Raw genomic sequence first — 20,773 nt, forward strand, 5'->3', positions numbered from 1 at the left:
CTCTGCCATTATTCCATTAAATATGCACACTGCTCATTCCAATCAGTGCCTCAGAGGAGGGATTGAATAGCTTGAATGCTACGATGAACCAGTTTGTTACGTGCCAGTATTATCAGAAAATTTATGAATCAGAGGAACGGCATTCTAAAGAAGAAAGTTATCTAACTCTCCAGCTACTTCCTGCCAATATTCAGGCAGGCTGTTATACTCAATACGACCGGGCGAGTTCACCGTGTGGTTAGGGGCGCGCAGTTGTGAGCTTGCATCCGGGAGATAGTGGGTTCGAACCCCACTGTCAACAGCCCTGAAGATGGTTCTTAGTGGTCTCCTATATCCACAACAGGCAAATGCTGGGGCTGTAACATAATTAAGGCCAGGGCCGCTTCCTTCCCATTCCTAGCCCTTTCCTATCCCATCGTCGCCATGAGTCCTATCTGTGTCGGCGCGATGTAAAGCAAATTCAAATTTTAAAAAACTCGGTATACTGCAGTAATTCCATCTATCGGAGATAAGCGACAACAGAGGAGACACAAAACTCATTACAACAAACAATGGTCAATGTAATGCTATTGTTGATCAATGTTATGAGCTTTCTGTATTGTAGGCTTTCACATTCAGTTTTCTTTGAACTCTGTAATATTAGGGCGTCTTATAAAATTAATTATAGCATAGACTGTAGTTCCTAATTCCTCGACTTTACATACCGATTTTCATTCATTTCTCTTCACCCATTTTTTCTTTGCAGCGCTAATATGGACTTATTAACAAAAATCCAAATTCATGAATATCTCCATTATCATGGCCGGTACAGTAAAAATGTATAAGACATAAATGATTGGAAATTTAATAATATATAATTTAGTTACATACTATTTGTCAGTAGGACCACTAATAACACAAATATTTGATAATTCTATATTAGGCCTTTCCCTAAACTGCCATTTAACTCCATGTGAATAACATTATTTATAGCGTAGATTGTAGCGACTTATTCCCCGACTTTGCATACCAACTAATATAGGACAAATAATAAAATAAATATTTGAGAATAAAATTTTAGGCGTTCTCCTAAACTACCATTTCTCTCAGCATAAATAAGATTATTTATAGCCTAGATTGTAGCGACTTATTCGCGGATTTTATATACTGATTTTTATTACGATAGGATCACTATTAACACAAATATTTGAGAATAAAATTTTAGGCCTTCCCCTAAACTACCATTTCTCTCAGTGTGAGAAATATTATTTATGGCCTAGATTGTAGCGACTTATTCCTGGCCTTTACATACAGAATTTCATTAAATTCTCTTCAGCCGTTTTCTCGTGATGCGTGTACATACATACGGACAGACAGACAGAAATTACGGAAAATTAAAAAGTGCATTTCCTTGTTACTATAGATACAACCGATACAGAAATACCATCCTTTTTACATTTTGAGCAATGTACAGACAGAACTCTTATTTTATATATATGAAAGTAACTGAGGTATGAGTGATGCTAGTAATGCCATTCCTTATACAGCCAGTTCCTGCTATGAATGGTGTGAAAATGTTGCTCAGAGGGTCAGTTAGTGCATGCATTTAGTGGTCTTGGTAGACTAGTATATAATAGCAATTTCTGGCTCCGTGAGGAAAGCAGTGATTTTGGTGTACGAAAGTCTCATCTAAATAAAATACAGTTGAGTTACCCTCCTGTCTTATGTCATGAATGGTCCTTAGAAATACTGTTCTAGCTGCAGCAATATCACTGCTTTCCATTAACATCTTACGTAAAGCTGGAATTCAAGAGGACAAATTGGGGCAAATATTCGTTTATAGGAAGGGGAGTTTGGGATTGAAATAACTTACCAAGGGAAATGTTCAATAAATTTTCAATTTCTTTGCGATCATTTAAGAAAAGGCTAGGAAAACAACAGATAGGGTATCTGCCACCTGGGCGACTGCCCTAAATGCAGATCAGTAGTGATTGATTGATTGACGTCTACCGTTAATTTTTTATATTTGAAACCTATATTCCTTAAAACTTGAAGGAGAGACTACTTGCTACCACTGAAACTCACTGCCTCTTTCATTTTCTTAAGAAGTTTCAATGATGTTGGAAGTTGCTCATCAGTGTACATGTCAAAAATTGTATGGCGCAACACATTTTTGTCAAAGTCATCAAAATTTGTTTCTGGTTTCTGGCAGCGAGGATTTTTTCCTGGTGAATGTAAACTCACAGTCCTGGTCGATTTAATGTACGACTTGGCTTCGCTTACAATTCTTTGTACTGTACGAACACTGACATCACACGCTGCTGCTGTTAGTTACTGTGATGTGCCACCATCGCCCCAAACTTATTCTGCCACGACTCTCGCGTGTTCCTTAATGTTCTTAAAGTACTGGTGCACTTTGAACACTACTTCTCGCGCTTGTTTATGCAAAATCTGTCGTTTACTTCCTACCTCTGCTTCCATGACAATCACAATCTAGATAATTAATTTTACACTTTCAAAATAGTCAGTATGCTCTCACCACACCTTACTAGCTCGCCTGGCAAAGCTCAGCTGATTGTGATTGGCGCGAGTGTGGAGAAGCTTGGTGCTTTGACGTCATGGTGTTCTGCGCACCACCTTCCCGGCTGGTCCGCACTCTAGTGAAAGGAGAACCGCTCAGTATGTCGCAATGTTGGTAGTTACATAAAATCAGCTTCATGGTCCGTATCGCACTTACACAGATTCACAACTAAGTATTTTTTACTTTCCACCTTGTCGATACACTAAATTGCTTAAGGCAACTTATTGGTTAAAAGTGGTACATGTTTCATATATTATAAAGATCTTCAGCCACATAACACTGTTAAGATGAAAAATTCATACAATGACAAAGTATCAGTGCTTTAGAGGAAGTGTCCTTAAAAATTAACGTAAGAAGACTTTGCCTATCCCAGTGTCGCCATAAAACCTATCTGTGGAGGTGCAAAGTAAAGCAAATTATAAAAAGAATAACATAGGAAGTGTCATGTTGCCAAATTGCATGACACAAGGAAGGTAATCCACCAAAATTTAAAAAAATGTGAAAATAAATTAATTCAGGTCATTAAGGGTTAAGATGAAAAGAGGAAAATCATTGGCTGCTTTTAGTTTTTGTGCCTTTTTAAAAAATTTATGATAACAAATGTTCCCTGATCCCAGTTTGTAGAAGAGAACAGCGGCTGTCTCCAGCTGGAAGGACCGGTGGGTTCTGGGGGAATACAGTTCGTCCTTCTGTCAGTTTGGTGTGAACTCTTGTTTGTTGGTCACTGTATATCATGATTGATTTTGTTGTGATCAAACTCTTTGTGGTTGTTTTTAAAATTGTGAACTTGGCTTCAGGTGTGTGGTATTTTCTGTTTTGCAAAAGCTTTTGCATTTTTTTGAGTGTTTGAACCTATTATATTTCTTGAAATTTGTGAAGTTGCCTGATAAGGTGTGCTCTTACTTACTTACTTACTTGATGGAAGGTGGTTTCTTATCTAAATCTTTGGGTACTTTAAAAAAAAAAAAAAAAAATGTATTGTCATATGTATAATGAAATTGCATGTTTTAAGTACAGAGTGAGATTTTATTTTTTAATTTTTTCAGTATTCATTATAAGATTTTATGTATTTTTTAATTATTACGGACATGAAATAATATTATTTTTATTTGTATTTTTCTTCTTGATTTTAATCTCAGAAAATTTAGGTGATTTTGAAATTAGTTCTTCCATTTCCAACTTCTTCATCTTCATAGAAGATTGGGATGGGATGCTAACTAAATTTCTTATCTTTCTTGTTCCTGACACTCCATTTATTTTTATTATGTGTTTATGTAGGTTTAGAATGACTATTTCATTTGTAGTATTGAAAAATTTAACGACATATTAGCCATTTCCATACCTCTTGTGATCAATAAATTTAAAAGGATTTCTTTTTCTTTTTGAGGATTGTGATGAGGACAACACCCGTGACAAGGAGGTTTGGCTATCGGAGGGGGCTACCAATGGAATCTATTCCTTGAAACAAATTCAGTTTTCTCAGGTATATTCATTGAAGTAGATGTCATTTAGTGTAGAAACTACCTTCCATCTGTTACATAGACCTTGTTCATGATACTTTTTATTCCAAGTACCTGTGTATTTTGGTAGTTAAGCAGTTGGTTTGATTTTAATGCGTTTTCTACTCTGTTATTTTAATATACATTTTGTATTCAGGTTCTTTATATCCTGTCATTTGTTTAGAAGATGAATTGAACATTAGTAATAATGTTGGTATGAATTAGCGTAACATACAGGGGGGTTCAGTTTGATTTCTGTTGTCGTCACTTATCATTAGTTAGAAAATGATTATGCTCTTGCTGTACGTAGTTCAAGTACTAACCCATAAAATGATAATATATAGTCCAGAATGCTGATTACAAATTTTCTAGATTCGATTCCCGTCGTTAATGTGCGTCAATAAAATGTTAACATTTTGTTCGCTCTTTTAGATCTACTATCTGTTTCTTGGTTTTGAAATAACATTTGATGCTTTGCCACACTATAACACCAGCCTGCCTGGTGGCCATGTTCATTAAGGTCTCTATGGTCTGACACCATGGTTAGCTGGTTCAAGTCTTGTTTGTGGAGAAACAAAAAATGTCACCATCAGAATCTTGGTCAGCACGGTAGGAGAGGTGCTGGTATTTAATTTCTAATCACTAGGTTTAGCATCAAATAGAAAGAATTGCAGTAGACGAGTTGAACATATCCTTGGACACTCCCAACACCAAAAACCATATGCTAAATAAATACTGTAACTGTAATACAAATTTTTCTTAGCAGTTCACAATAATACACATCCTCGGATATTGTCCAATCAGTTACACCATCTTCATTATGGTCATAGTCATAATCACCACCATTACCATTGTCATCATCTTCTCATCCTAATTTGATTCCGTTAAGGCAAATGTGATTTTTTTCTGTTTTAATTTATCTTTCCATCTCTCCTCTTCTGTCACTGCTTCAATCCAGATTTTTGCTGTTTTTCATTCATCTGTTTAATACGCACCACACACACACACCCACACACAGAGAGCGTGTGTGCGAGTTTTTTCAGTGACTTGAGAACCAAAAAAAAAAGAAATTACTTCAAATAGGACCATCTGTGGCTATAACTCTTATACGCTCAGGGAGCCGATCTCCAAGTGGTATTGCTTAAGACACTCAGCGTGCTGATCTATCGGCTCTGTTAGGATGGCTGTATTAGTACCTTAATGGATGCCCAGATGTCAGGAAAAGACAGCAATAGTAGCTTTTGGACTTAGTTTACACTTCTCTTGAGAGATAGAGACACTAAGCTCATCTGTTTGGAACAAATGAAGTTATCAAACCACGTATGTTTACCGCATGGTGAGTTGAAATGTGCTGCTAGTGAGTACAGTCTTCTTTAAGCTCCAAAATATGTGTTTTCCTTCATTTTATTGTTTCCATTTTAATAGTAGTTTATTGTTTATTATGTTTTGTTTATATTCAACATTTATCGGTGTTCTCAAGTGAAGTTTAGTTTAACATTTCGTGTTACTAGATTTTCGTGCCACGAGTAGACCTAATTTTTAAAAATGGTTGGTCCAAGTTCTAGGCTAAATAATTCCGATGTTATGGATTATTTAGACGCTTAAGATGATGACAGTGACTTTATAGCCGATAGAGATTCGAATTGTAGTCCGACTTACTGGCTGAATTGTCAGTGTTGAGGCCTTCGGTTCAGAGGGCCCGGGTTTGATTCGCGGCCAGGTCAGGGATTTTAATAGCCTTTGATTAATTCTTCTGACCGGGGGACTGGGTTTTTGTGTTTGTCCCAACACTTTCCTCTCCATATTCAGACAACACACTACACTACAAACTACCACAGAAACACGCGATAGTGATTACATCCCTCCATATAGGGTTGGCGTCAGCAAGGGCATTCGGCCATAAAACAGACTAAAATCCACATGTGGGACATAATTCGCACCCGCAACCCCACAAGTGTGTGAAAAGCTGTAGATAAAGAAGAAGAAGAAGAGTGATTCGGTTTTTACAGGTAGTGATGATAGGAGAATGTTTTCCAAAACACAAATGCTGACTCCGGAAGGTACACGTACAGTTCTTTACGCCAGGTGCTATAACTCATGACTAAATAAGAATCCAAAAAACAAAATTATATCATGTTATAGAGAATTAAATGCTCTTATTTTCAGAATGACTGAACAACATTATCACTAAAGAACAGATTACTTTCTTAGTACGGTATTTGAAAACTGATTTTTATTTTTTAAATATATTTTCTAATTTTCAATTTGTTTTTGGTAGTAAAATATGCCATGAATAATTTTGGGATATTTTATCCTAAAATTATATTGAATAGTGTACTATTGTGATTTTTTTCAATTTTGTATCTGGGAATTTCTTTACATGGCAATTCTTTACATTTTAACATGCATAATCATGAAAAATGGTCCAAGTGTTTTGGGCTTGACTGGTGAAAATAGCCTGATAGCAAAAGGGTTAAACAAACCATTTGGTAGTTTCAAGACCTATAAAAATTATACATTAAAAAAATATATACTTATAAATACACAGTTAATACAACGGGAGATGGCTAAAAGACAATATAATTTTTTAAATAAAGCTCTGAAAATAGATTTACAGTGTGAATAATAATAATAATTTTTTTTACGGGGAAGTGTGGGAAATCTTTCGTGAGACACTTGTGAGAGTCCGCACTCCACAAGTGTGTGAGATTCCTACTCACTAAAACCCACACATCCCTTTCCCACGCCGTACATCTCCGCCCCGGAACCACTCTCGCATTACTTCAGGGCGGTGTCGTGCTAATTTCTCAGGTTTCTTCTTCCTTTATTTCTCCTTACTGTCATTCATGTCCCTCTTTTTCTGATGCAGGAAGCCTTCTACATATACTGCTACCTGATCCCAAGATTCTTGGTTTCATAGCATCACCTGCACAATAGTTTCTGGCGTCAACTCTCCTTGCTCAGTATGTAAACATCTTCTCTGAGTTGATCAGTGATAGCATACAAAAAAATGTGTGAAATACATCATCTACATCATTGCAGTTAATACACGCCGAGTCGCTCACTCTACCTACTCTCTGTAGAAATTTCTGGAAGCATCCATGACCCGTCAATAGTTGGGTAATGTAAAAGTTAACCACACCATGAGCTTGGGCAACCCAATCGGCTAGATGTGGTATCAGCTGCTTAGTCCATTTTCCTCGAGGATCTTCCTCCCATCTTTGCTGCCACCGCTCCGTTCGTTGCCTATAAGCTAGCTCCTTAGCACGCTTCTTTCCGAGTTCCCCTTGAGTTGGCCAGACTTCCTGTCTCTCTAAGGTGAGTAAATCAATCGGTGGTACCGCTGCCGCTGTAAGAACCGCAGGTTCGGATACTGTGCGATATGCGCTTGTAATACGCAAAGCTGATTTTCCGCTGTACCGCAGCTATCCTTCGCCAGTATTTTTCAAACTTCAGAGATTCAGCCCAGACTTTGGCACTGTGGTGAAAGAAGAATTTGTAAGCTACGAAAAAGTTAAAGATGAGACACATGAAATTCTAGGTGTAAGGCTCATTTCTAAAGATAATAGGCAACTTGATATATTTGGAGTGTACAGATTGGGAAAGGGTAGCACTGATGCGGATTCGGAATTATTTGATAGGATAGTCAGCTATGTGGGAAACGACATGGAAAGAAATGTGATTGTAGCGGGAGATCTGAATTTACCAGATGTCAATTGGGAAGGAAATGCGAACGACAGGAAGCATGACCAACAAATGGCAAATAAGTTAATATGGGAAGGACAGCTGATTCAGAAAGTGATGGAACCAACCAGAGGGAAAAATATTTTGGATGTGGTGCTGATAAAACCAGATGAGCTCTATAGGGAAACTGAAGTAATAGATGGTATTAGTGATCATGAAGCTGTTTTTGTGGTAGTTAAAAATAAATGTGATAGAAAGGAAGGTCTTAAAAGTAGGACTGTTAGGCAGTACCATATGGCTGATAAAGCAGGTATGAGGCAGTTTCTAAAAAGTAACTATGATCGGTGGAAAACGGTAAATAAAAATGTAAACAGACTCTGGGATGGGTTTAAAGAAATTGTTGAGGAATGCGAAAACAGGTTTGTACCTTTAAGGGTGGTAAGGAATGGTAAAGACCCACCTTATTATAATAGAGAAATAAAGAGACTAAGAAGGAGGTGCAGACTGGAAAGAAATAGAGTTAGAAATGGCTGTGGAAGTAAGGAGAAATTGAAGGAACTTACTAGAAAATTGAATCTAGCAAAGAAGGCAGCTAAGGATAACATGATGGCAAGCATAATTGGCAGTCATACAAATTTTAGTGAAAAATGGAAGGGTATGTATAGGTTTTTTAAGCCAGAAACAGGTTCCAAGAAGGACATTCCAGGAATAATTAATGAACAAGGGGAGTGTGTATGTGAGGATCTTCAAAAGGCAGAAGTATTCAGTCAGCAGTATGTAAAGATTGTTGGTTACAAGGATAATGTCGAGATAGAGGAAGAGACTTAGGCCAAAGAAGTAATAAAATTTACGTATGATAACAATGACATTTACAATAAGATACAAAAGTTGAAAACTAGAAAAGCGGCTGGAATTGATCAGATTTCTGGGGATATACTAAAGACAATGGGTTGGGATATAGTACCATATCTGAAGTACTTATTTGATTATTGTTTGGCCGAAGGAGCTATACCAGATGAATGGAGAGTTGCTATAGTAGCCCCTGTGTATAAAGGAAAGGGTGATAGACATAAAGCTGAAAATTACAGGCCAGTAAGTTTGACATGCATTGTTTGTAAGCTTTGGGAAGGCATTCTTTCTGATTATATTAGACATGTTTGTGAAATTAATAACTGGTTCGATAGAAGGCAATTCGGTTTTAGGAAAGGTTATTCCACTGAAGCTCAACTTGTAGGATTCCAGCAAGATATAGCAGATATCTTGGATTCTGGAGGTCAAATGGACTGTATCGCGATTGACATGTCTAAAGCATTTGATAGGGTGGATCATGGGAGACTACTGGCAAAAATGAGTGCAATTGGACTAGACAAAAGAGTGACTGAATGGGTTGCTATATTTCTAGAAAATAGATCTCAGAGAGTTAGAGTAGGTGAAGCTTTGTCTGACCCTGTAATAGTTGAGAGGGGAGTTCCTCAGGGCAGTGTTATCGGACCTTTATGTTTTCTTATATATATAAATGATATGAGTAAAGGAGTGGAATCGGAGGTAAGGCTTTTTGCGGATGATGTTATTCTCTATAGAGTGATAAATAAGTTACAAGATTGTGAGCAACTGCAACGTGACCTCGAAAATATTGTGAGATGGACAGCAGGCAATGGTATGTTGATAAACAGGGCTAAAAGTCAGGTTGTGAGTTTTACAAATAGGAAAAGTCCTCTCAGTTTTAATTACTGCGTTGATGGGGTGAAAGTTCCTTTTGGGGATCATTGTAAGTATCTAGGTGTTAATATAAGGAAAGATCTTCACTGGGGTAATCACATAAATGGGATTGTAAATAAAGGGTACCGATCTCTGCACATGGTTATGAGGGTGTTTAGGGGTTGTAGTAAGGATGTAAAGGAGAGTGCATATAAGTCTCTGGTAAGACCCCAACTAGAGTATGGTTCCAGTGTATGGGACCCTCACCAGGATTACCTGATTCAAGAACTGGAAAAAATCCAAAGAAAAGCAGCTCGATTTGTTCTGGGTGATTTCCGACAAAAGAGTAGCGTTACAAAAATGTTGCAATGTTTGGGTTGGGAAGAATTGAGAGAAAGAAGAAGAGCTGCTCGACTAAGTGGTATGTTCCGAGCTGTCAGCGGAGAGATGGCGTGGAATGACATTACTAGACGAATAGGTTTGAATGGCGTCTATAAAAGTAGGAAAGATCACAATATGAAGATAAAGTTGGAATTCAAGAGGACAAACTGGGGCAAATATTCATTTATAGGAAGGGGAGTTAGGGACTGGAATAACTTACCAAGGGAGATGTTCAATAAATTTCCAATTTCTTTGAAATCATTTCGGAAAAGGCTAGGAAAGCAACAGATAGGGAATCTGCCACCTGGGCGACTGCCCTAAATGCAGATCAGTATTGATTGATTGATTGATTGACTGTATAGATGTGTTGAGTGAACTATCAACATCATGTCAACAAATCTAAATCCATTTCCATAGGAAAAGGTAGTCCTACCTACAGATCTCTAACATTAGATGGTTACAATAAAATTACATCTATAACTTCTGCAGAGACAATCCGCTACCTCGGAGTAAACTATCACAATGCTGCTATATTTGATGCTAAATTAACGATGGAAAAACTTAAGGTCCCAAGACAATAACCACTGTCGGGATTGCCACAGTGAGGTTGAAACACTTGGCCACGTCTTGGATTCCTGTCCATTTAATGACACCCTACGGAATTCACGACATCATTGTATAAGATCTATGATTGCTGAAACCCTGAGAGAAAAGCGTTATACAGTCTACGAGGAGGTACATGGTTTGTCTCAGACAGGGTCAAGCCGGCGGATTGACATGATAGCTATATCACCAGGCTCAAGTAAATAGACCTCACAATTAGAACCGAAGCATCATCCACTCAACCACATGATGTACACAAGGAGAAATGTGATATATATGAACCTACAATTCCATACTATGCTAAGAAATATCATCTGGACTCCATAGATGTTTTATGATAGGAGCAAGAGGCACCATTACTCACACATTCCACAACTTTTGTAAGAATTTTAATTTGCACAAACAATTTATTAAGGACATTGGGTTAGCAGCCCTGAAATAGTAAAAAATCTTATACTCTTATCTATATCTTTGTCCTATGAGGAATTCCTCATGGATTTCAAAATTATTGACTGATACAATTATTATTAAGTAGGCTCTACTGTGGTATACCTATCATTTATAGACATATTTTAAACGACCCTTGTAATTATTAATCAAATTTTTATGTAAGCTTTGTCTTTTTGGCAGCCTCTAAATGGGGGAAGCAGAAATAAATAAATGCATTTCAAAGTGTAATTTACATAGCCTGATTAATCCACTGTCGCACATAATGCGGATACCGCCAGAAATCGTAAAACAGATGCCGAGATTGGCAGTAGTCGCGTCATCGGCTAGTGTGCATTTGGGACTTTCCTGCAGGCCGAGGTTCCGCCTTAGGCCAGAGAGATTGGCGCACTCTGTGAGGATATGGGATCACGATAAAGTCAACACCACAAGAACACACTTGGGGTCTGTCCTCTTTAGGAGATAAGAGTGCGTAGATCGTCCATGACCTATCTTCAGCCTACACAATACTCTCCGTGAAGGCTAGAAAGAGGACCACCGGTAGTTGTTTTCTTAACTGCTCTCGGCTTGTTGGGAGTTCAGATAGCTAGCCACTCTGATTCCCAGAATGCCAAGATGGTTCGACATAGCCGGGAACAAATATCTTTAGCAGGTACATTTATAGGTCTTGGAGGTAAAAGTACTGCTTCTTTTGCAGCTTCATCCGCAAGTTCATTTCCTGCAATCCCAATGTGGCTTGGAAGCCACATGAAAGTGATTCTGGTGCCGGCATCACTTAACCTGGCTAAAAGGTCATGAATCTGCTGCACTAGTGGGTGTTGCGACAAAACAGGTTTCAGTAGACTGCAGAGAAGTTAACGAGTTTGTACACATAAGAAAATGGTTTCTTTTGTCACCATACACTAGGAAACGAGGTCTTCATGCTCATATTATCAGTGATGAAAGAGCAACCAACATTTTCTCTGATTTTAGAACCATCCGTGAATGAAGTCCTGGAAATACCTCCAATAAACGGAGGAATCTGTTTCTCCTTCGATCCACAGAGTAATCTAGGCATCTATCCAGTTTCAAAACTAAACACGGAAGGTGCCTCGCTAAAAGTCTGTTCAAGACAACCACCGATATCTGTATTTAATTGACGGCACAAGCTATCAATTCGAAACCCAACCGGCTGTGTGGCATTCGGCCCGTCTTGATTCCTCTGGTGGTATTGGATACTAAAGATGCATTGATAGCTTGGATGTAGCAGCCTTTCACAAATTTTGGCAGCATACGTGAGGAGTGCCTCATTATCCGTAAAGATGGAACTCCCGCTTCAGCGAGAAGACTGGGAATGGGGCTAGTACGGAAAGCTCTCGTTGCCAACCTAACTCTACTATGGTGAATACTGTATAAAAGTCTCAGCTTAGATTTTGATGCAGAGTCATAGTCCATTTGGGAGAGGACCGTTGCCGTATAAAAACGTAGCAGCACCGTACGGTCAGCCCAACCACGAAGTGTTGCTGAGAAACTTAAGCATGTTAAGTCTCTTCATGCAGGCAACCTTCAATTGATGGATGTGGGGCTGCCACATTAGTCTCTTATCAAAATGGAGACCCAGGAATCTGCAGGTGTCTACCACTGGTAAAACACTGTTGCAGGGCCCATCTGTCGACTGGGTTAATATCTTGCTGTAGCTGTCTCTCAGCAAACGCCACCCTTCCGGAGCTGTAATGTAGAGCCGAATCATCTACATACAGCGATGGAACGACTGCAGGCCCAGCAGCGGCAACTGTGCCGTTGATTGCGAACAGGGCGACACTCAGTACAGATCCCAGTTGTACTCCATTTCCTGAATGTAATATTGAGAAAATGCATTCCCTACTCATTGAAAGAGCCAGAGGGACATGAAGTTCTGAGTAAACTTTGGCAAATTTCCCCAAAATCATTACTGGTGTAGTGTAGAGAGAGTCCCATGTCGCTAGGTAGTATCGTAAGCTTTTTCCAAGTCAAAAAACACGGCAACTAGGTGTTCCTTCTGGAGAAAGGCCTCCTGAATGGCGCTCTCCAGTCTGACCAGATGATCAGTGGCAGACCGATGAGAGCGAAAACCACACTGGTAGTTAGACAAGAGGCCTTCCTTTTCCATGGTCCACACAAGACGCCGGTTAACCATCCTTTCAAAGAGGCCATTTTAAAGGCATATTGGTCTATAACTATCCAGAAATTTTAGATCTTTACCTAGCTTGGGAATTGGTATCACAATTCTCTCATATTTGTTATTTCTGGTTCTATCGATAATCACTACATAACAAGAGTTATATATAATACAATTTACAATTACATAGGTCTTATCCAGTTTTTCCTTACCAGCTGTGATAGGAGACATATTAGTGAATTTTGATTTTTGTTGCTTAGTCCATATCAGCACTGAGCCACAAGAAAATGGCTGTACAGAAATGAATGAAAATTGGTGTATAAAGTCAGGAAATAAGGCGATACAGTATAGGCTATGAATAATTTTATTCACGCTGGGTGAAATGGTAGTTTACGAGAAAGCCCAAAATGTCATTTTCAAACGTCAATGTATTAGTGGTCCTATCGATAAATACTATATAACAAAAGTTGTAGAGTATACAACTTCCTGTACCAGCTATAATAGCAGAGTTATTCAGAATTTAGACTTCCGTTGCTTAGTCCATATCAATGCCGAGCATCGCTAACATGGAAATGTTATTCAGACATGTAAACTGGGATGGTGATTTTTTTTCATGATTGTCTTAAGGTGAAAAACCATGTGCTTATCAGCTTATTTTGGCAAGAAAAATTGTGAGGATGACTATGGAAATGAGAAAATGTTGTGAAGGAACGTCATGAAAGGAGGAAGAAGGACTCGCTTTACATTGGGCACCCTATTATCAGAGTCAGAAGAAAACTAGACATGAAGGCTGACAATATATAAGTCCATAAAATTGATCAACAATAACATTATATTGACTATTGTTTCTTGTAATGTGTTTTGTCTCTTCTGCTGTCACTGATCTCCGATAGACTGTATCACTGTTGCATGCCAAGCAGAACAGCCTGCGTGAATATTGGCGGGAAGTAGCTGGGGATTAGGTAACTTTTCTTTTTAGCATGCTATTCCTCTGGTTCTGATAACTATTGGTAAGTGATGCACTGGTTTATCATAATATTCCAGCTGTTTGATCCCTGCTATGAGGCTCAGATAGGATTGGACAGTGTGCACACGTAACGGAAAATGGCAGAGCATTTTCACCGGTGTCTGTGGCCAGGTCATTCCAGCTCTGGAACTTGGCATGGTTAGAATGCTTGTGTACTACTGTTCATGGAAAGTGAGAAACTGTGCAATTTTTCATTTGATTGAGCATTTCGTATGATAGCATAGCTTCTAAACGCTACATTCCAGTCTGTTAATACCGGTACTGTATTCTGACAAGAATATTTATTTCATTGTAATGACATATATCTAGTTCAGTTTAATATTTGTCTGCATCTGTCACAGCATTATGGGAAAATGAATTGGTGTATTTTAATGAAACTTGGTATTTCAGTTTAGAATAAGCTTGAATCTGATCTAGCTACAAGTTGTTTAAAAAATTCAGAAGTGGGGGTGCTTCAGAAGGGGCCTAAAGCATAAACATCGATGTATCACTCTTACGGTTTGTTTTACAAGAAAATTTATGGCATTCTTTTGTTCTATACCTTATTCTGAAACTGCCAAAAAAATAAGGGAAATATCAATGGTAGTTGTATTAAAGGTTGAGTCCAAAAGTCAACATCTAACTCTACAGACTGTAAAAAGAGTTGCCATGGATGTTTTTCCAGCAACATTTTAAAGGGTTTGTACTTGTCAGTATTTTTTCGAAAAGTCACACATCCATAATCTTATCGCTTCTTTTGGTCACCATTCTTAAATAGTGAAATGACGACTCCTTACCTCTAGTCACTGGGAATTTCATTTTCTTCCAAAATTTTATTTAGTACTCTGTACAATTGTATTCCAGGTTCTTCAAGTGCTTTGATCATGTCTTCACTGAGCTCATCCAGTTCAGCAGACTTGTTCTTCATTTTACACATTGCTGTCTCCACTTCCAGCCAGATCAGACCTTTTACATTATTGTTAGTACAGGATTTGGAAGGTCATCTTGTGGGTAGTCAGTTGTATTACAATTCAGTAAATCGCTGAAATATCTACTGAACTCTTGTAATATATCATTTTCATTTCTAGTTACTTCTGAATTTGGAAGCTCTACTGTGTTGATACTGCCATTAAAATTTCTTTTGTTTTTAAGGATGTTATACAGGACCTTCTTGTGTTTATCTTGCAAGATCTTTGCATTCCCGTTTTTCAGCATCAAGTGTTCTTTTAATTTGTCACCTTATAGATTATCCTCAATTTCACTTGGATTTCCTCGCACCCTGGCACAGTACAAAGCTGTTCTTGCACCATTTCTAGCATTCTTCGTAATAGTGATGATAACGACTCACAAGTGATGGATAATAATGCTGGTTCTGATAATGATTCAACCTCTGAAAGTATGAGCAGATATAGAGATACATCCGATCAAAACCTCAATTCAGCGTTGGTTTCAAACACCTGGAACCGGGATTATATGAGTAATATTTCTAAACAATGCATGTACAGTTGTTGGGGGAACTGAATGCACGGTATCTTGGTGATAATGCTATCAAATATCAAGTTGTATGTCAGTTCCTCACAAACAGAGAAAGGAATTTTCATCATTCAGAATCAACATAGCTAAGCAAATACTATTAGATGTCATCCTTCCTGAATATGCCACAAAAAGATGTCAGTCTCGAGGAACCGTGCTGCTGACACTCCAGGGAAGCCACTGGGGATATTTCACTCAGAAGATTTGTGCTACAACTTGTAAATAGTCTCCATCAAGGAGATGCAAAGTTTGTTTCAGGAGTGAAATTTTGTTTTGAGTGTGACAAATGTAGAGTTGCCTTTCAGAATGGGTGGGGTTTTCAAAGTATATTACATTAAAAGACTTCTGATAAAGCTATATAACTAAAGAAAAACTCCAACATTTAGCTTGTTATAATGTGCTGTGCAAACACTTCTTACTTTCATACTATTAAATGTAAAAGAAATAATTGTATTCCAAGGAGCATTTTCCAGAAAAATAATTGCATAACAGAAACAGTGTCATAATTGGGAGGCATTGAACTGATGAGTAAAGTTGCATAATGTTCAGCAATGAATCTTGGTTCTGCAGCACTATGGATGACCATCGTGTGCAACATGTAGACAATCTCCACAATGGTACTCCCTGGGCAATGGTTGCACATACGGCCACCAAACTTGATCACAGATCTCTTATGACATTTGAAACAACAGCACAAGGCAAATTTAAAAAATGGCAGTTTTCAGAGCCAATTACAAAGAGCTTTGGACATAGCATCTGCATCTTTCAAACAAATGTTAAAGACTTACCAAACGATAAATGTGATTATATCAGCATTATAGCCCTGCAAGAAGCTCATTTGACTGAAAAAAAGAAAAGAAAAAAAAAACAAACCTTGACATCAGACAGAAGATCACAGGGTACAGAATACAGCAAAGCTTATATCATCCATCCATGGATTCATTCTATATGCAAAAAAAAAAAAAAAAGTAATCTCTTCTCTGATATTAAAGACATGACATACCAAAAATTCAACAACATAGAACTAATCATCGATGAACTAAATGGCCTGACTATATTGCATCAGTGTACAAAAAAACACCCACCACAAACTGGCCAACCTTCCGTGCCTCTGCTGCCAACCACTTGCATCTAAGTTGGGGACTTTAATAGCTGCCACATGTTGTGGGGCTACACATCAAGGATAACAATGGAAAGAAACTGGCTGGAGTGAAGGACATAACTTACACTTCATTAGTTTTGATGCTCAGGAAATCAAAACTTTTTGCTCAGCCAGATGGCAGACCGACACAAACCCTGATGTGGTCTTTGTCATCACAAATGGAAATTTGCCCTAGATTATGCAAGTGCTACAATATTCCTTGAAACTAGCACCATCCCACAGTTATTAGTGTTGACCTTGAAATCTTAACTGTATGATCTGTTGACAAAGCTAGATGGAACTTCAGAAAAGCTAATTGGGAACGATACGGGAGGGAAAGCAACCTGTGATGGATACTTCCAAAGGCAGAAAACTACAGGAGATTTGCTGGAGTAATCATTGGTGCAGCTAAACAGAACATACCATGGGGATTTTAAAAACACTTACTGTATATTCCATGTTAGAATGAACATACTTGAGTGATATATGGAGAATATTACAAAAGTAGTGATTCTGAAACTGGGAAAAGAGCACTAAAAGAACTAAATGACGGCAGAATGGAAAGAGCACATTTCTCAATTCAGCTTCGCACACTTGAATAGAAAGGCATGGTCATTCCCAAGAAAACTTGGTACTGCATTAAACATGTGTCACCAAGAACCAAAGATAACACCATTTTATATGGCACTACTTATCAAATCACAAGCTGAAAAAATTCCCACAAACCCAGTCACGAAAGCAGAGAGAGAGAATGAGTTAGACAAAATAGATGGTAACCTGCAAGACAACACCACATTCTGAGATCCATTCAGTCAGCAAAAATAGATGAAGCCATTAAAATGTACTTCTAGAATTAATTTGATATATTGGTAAGCACTGAAGCATATGGCTGAAGAGATTTTTCACTGTTGCCATAGAATCTGGGGGAGACATAGCACCAGAGTTCAAGATGGTATGGGGGACATCCTTTCAGAGTTTAAGATGGCTCATTCCATAGTAATCTTTACCGTCTGGAAAATCACCAGGCGATGCCTGAAGTTACAGGTCCAGTAATGTTCCTCAGCATTAATTTAAATTTCTTGGAACACCCAATCATTAACAATCAGAATTCCAGAAGAAGCTAAAAACATGATGCAATTGTAATAAGTTGGAAACAATTCTCTAACCCATGGGTAAATAACGAATAATCAATAATAATAATCAAGCTTGATTATTATTATTTATGTAGCTATGTACATTTGGTATAAATCGTTGTCATAACAAAACATGTGAGGTTATGTCACAACACGTCTGCTGTATGTATATTAATATAACTTTATTTAATGTAAGAACATGTAATTAATAATATATAATTTATTATTACCTGTAAATATGATGTATAAATCCAGTGTAATGTTGTGCAACATATGGTAATAGTCCAGAACAACGCATTTAGTCTAGAGAGTTACAGAACATTTGATCCATTTGTAAATATGCTATTGGAGAGACTAGAAATTATGAGAAAACATGTTGCATCATACTTTTCTAGAAGCCTGGCCAGGCAATGTATATAAAGAGGCAGCCTTGGGAGTGAAATGATATAGATGTTGATTCCCATAGCGAATCTGAAATATTTGTCCCGAATGAGTAAATTTATAATACCAGTATAAATGGTCCGTTACTGGACATTATAAATTTTCCAGCTAACTCATTCCTGCTTGCCAGCGTTTCGCCCCCGTGTGCTAGGTTGGGCTCATCAGTTGGTACCTAGAACACCTACCAAGACGCAGTTTATTAGTGTGTGTATGTGTATATCATTTGTAAAAACAGTATACACAATTGATAGCATCGCTTGTGTGCATCTTTGTGATTACATTAAACACCAGTCTTTTGTCGATTTGACTACAGTATACGATTCAGTGTGGTTCGATGGATATTGCTTAAACTCAAGAGATGTATGCCAAGTAAGAAAGTAACAACTCTGATGAAGAACACAGTGAAAAACTCCTCTTGAAGGACAGTTATTGGACATAGCATAAGAAAGGCTGTCTCAGGGATCTATGCCTAGCCCCGGTTTCTTCAACGAATGTTAAATGTTAACTCTGCTGTTAAGGAGACTTAACACATAATTTAACAAGATGGTCGTCTCATCAAAAATTGTTAATACTTGTGTTAAATTAACCTGGCAGCAGCCCTGTGTTAAACCTCTCAACAGCTGCTAAAATTTCCAAATGGAGGCATGTAGAAGACGTAAGTTTAAAGCTTTACTGCTGTATGAAGACTATTTATAAACTGAAAAAGGCAAAGGATGACCCATACTAAGAAATAACTACTTTCTAGAGTTGTCAGAAGATATATTTCTGATTACCAAAGCCATAATGAACAAGATACTAGATGATATTGAAAATAGGTTAGAGTTTCCAACAGTGAGGACAAATATCATGAGGCAGGATCCGCTTTGGACCACATGGAGGTGATAGAACACTAAAATGCGAACACATTTTACTCTAACTTGTCAGGTCTGCGACCTAATAATTTTCGAAAAATTTATGAATTCCCCAATTCTAATGCAACACGTATATACTTGAAGAGTTGCAACCCAGTCAAGCGGAGCAGTGGCCGAGCGGTCATCGTACTTGTCTCCGAACCGCGACGACGCGAGTTCGAGTCCCGCCATTGACATCCTTTTTTTATACAAATTAAATCTTTGTTTCAGGGAATGTGAAGGTAAAAATGTGAATAAAATGAATAATCAAATTGCAGTGGAACTTTATTTTCTACCTCAAATTTATATATATATATATATATATATACAGAGATCCAGCAGTAACTGTGAGAACATTTAGGCCTATATTAATTTCAGGTAGAAAATAAACTGTACTGCAATTTGCGTAATATTTTTGTTCCAATTTTTATCTTAACGTTCTCTCAAATATTAATTTGTCTTCTTCTTCTTTATCTGTTTACCCTCCAGGGTCGGTTTTCTCTCGGACTCAGCGAGGGATACCACCTCAAAGGCAGTGTCCTGGAGCTTCAGAATCTAGGTCGGGGGTAAAAATGGGGAATATGACCAGTACCTCGCCCAGGCGGCCTCACCTGCTATGCTGAACAGGGGCCTTGCTGGGGATGGGAAGATTGGAAGGGATATACAAGGAAGAAGGAAGCAGCGATGGCCTTAAGTTAGGATGATTAGTGAGAAACCACGGAAAACCACTTCCAGGATGGCTGAGGTGGGAATCGAACCCACCTCTAATCAGTTGATCTCCTGAGGCTGAGTGGACACCATTCCAGCTCTCGTACCTATTTTCAAATTTTGTGGCAGAGCCGGGAATCGATCCCGGACCTCCAGGGGTGGCAGCTAATCACACTAACCACTACAGCACAGAGGTGGACATATTAATTTATTTTGTGCAAAAATCATAGCTGCGACAAGACTCAAATTCACGTTTATGAGGTTTGCAGACAAGTATGGTGACCACTTGGCCACCACTCTGTTTCGCTGTGATGTAAATCCCAAGTGTATATGCCTTGCATTGGAATCGGGGATTCATCAATTTTTCAAAAGTTATTAGGTTGCGGACATGTTTAAGTAAAATTTGTTCGTCTTTTAGTGTTTTACCAGCTCCACATTGTCCGAAGCGGATTCTGTGTAATGACATCTGACCTATTTTTTTTTTCGAAAACGAAAGCATATTGACTTAAACCCTTATACATGAGTTACCATTGAGTGTCTTCCTACAGGTACACTGAAGCTCGGTGAAATCAGTTGACCGCAGGGTCTGGCCTCTACTTGTTAGATATTATGCTTGAGACACTTGAGGCGACTATGTTCACGAGTGCAAGAAAAAGTGTGTAGAATCCTGCAAAGAATTCCTGCTGCCACTGCAGCATTAACAAGGCATTACATTATTTTCCCCGCAGTAAAAGAATGCCCGAAAACCATTCAAAACACATCAATTATCACATTTTCCCGGTGATAAGAATAGGCTATATCAAATGTTGTGATATAACAGTCCATTCTTTCATTTTTTAAGCATATTAGCATAATTTAAAATTAAAATTACATGAAATAAAAACTAGCATTCATCATAACACTTTTGTTGCT

General features: G+C 38.1%; 1 protein-coding gene across 6 annotated transcripts in view; it reads left to right on the forward strand.

Moving 5' to 3' along the window:
• Positions 1-20,773, forward strand: part of LOC136877446 (specificity protein transcription factor 3) — a 126,963-nt gene that overhangs the window by 101,014 nt on the left and 5,176 nt on the right. For 4 of the 6 annotated variants that reach the window (XR_010860765.2, XM_068228648.1, XM_067151490.2 and 1 more), the window contains one exon: positions 3,948-4,043. The exons of the other annotated variants lie outside the window; for them this stretch is intronic. Coding sequence is in view for 3 of the 4 variants with exons in the window: in XM_068228648.1 (XP_068084749.1) it covers positions 3,948-4,043 (96 nt within the window). In the remaining variant the exon portion in view is untranslated. The remainder of the gene's footprint in view (positions 1-3,947; positions 4,044-20,773) is intronic. 6 annotated transcript variants of the gene reach the window in all.

The sequence above is a fragment of the Anabrus simplex genome, chromosome 7, assembly GCF_040414725.1.
Source record: "Anabrus simplex isolate iqAnaSimp1 chromosome 7, ASM4041472v1, whole genome shotgun sequence".
Lineage (NCBI taxonomy): Eukaryota > Metazoa > Arthropoda > Insecta > Orthoptera > Tettigoniidae > Anabrus > Anabrus simplex.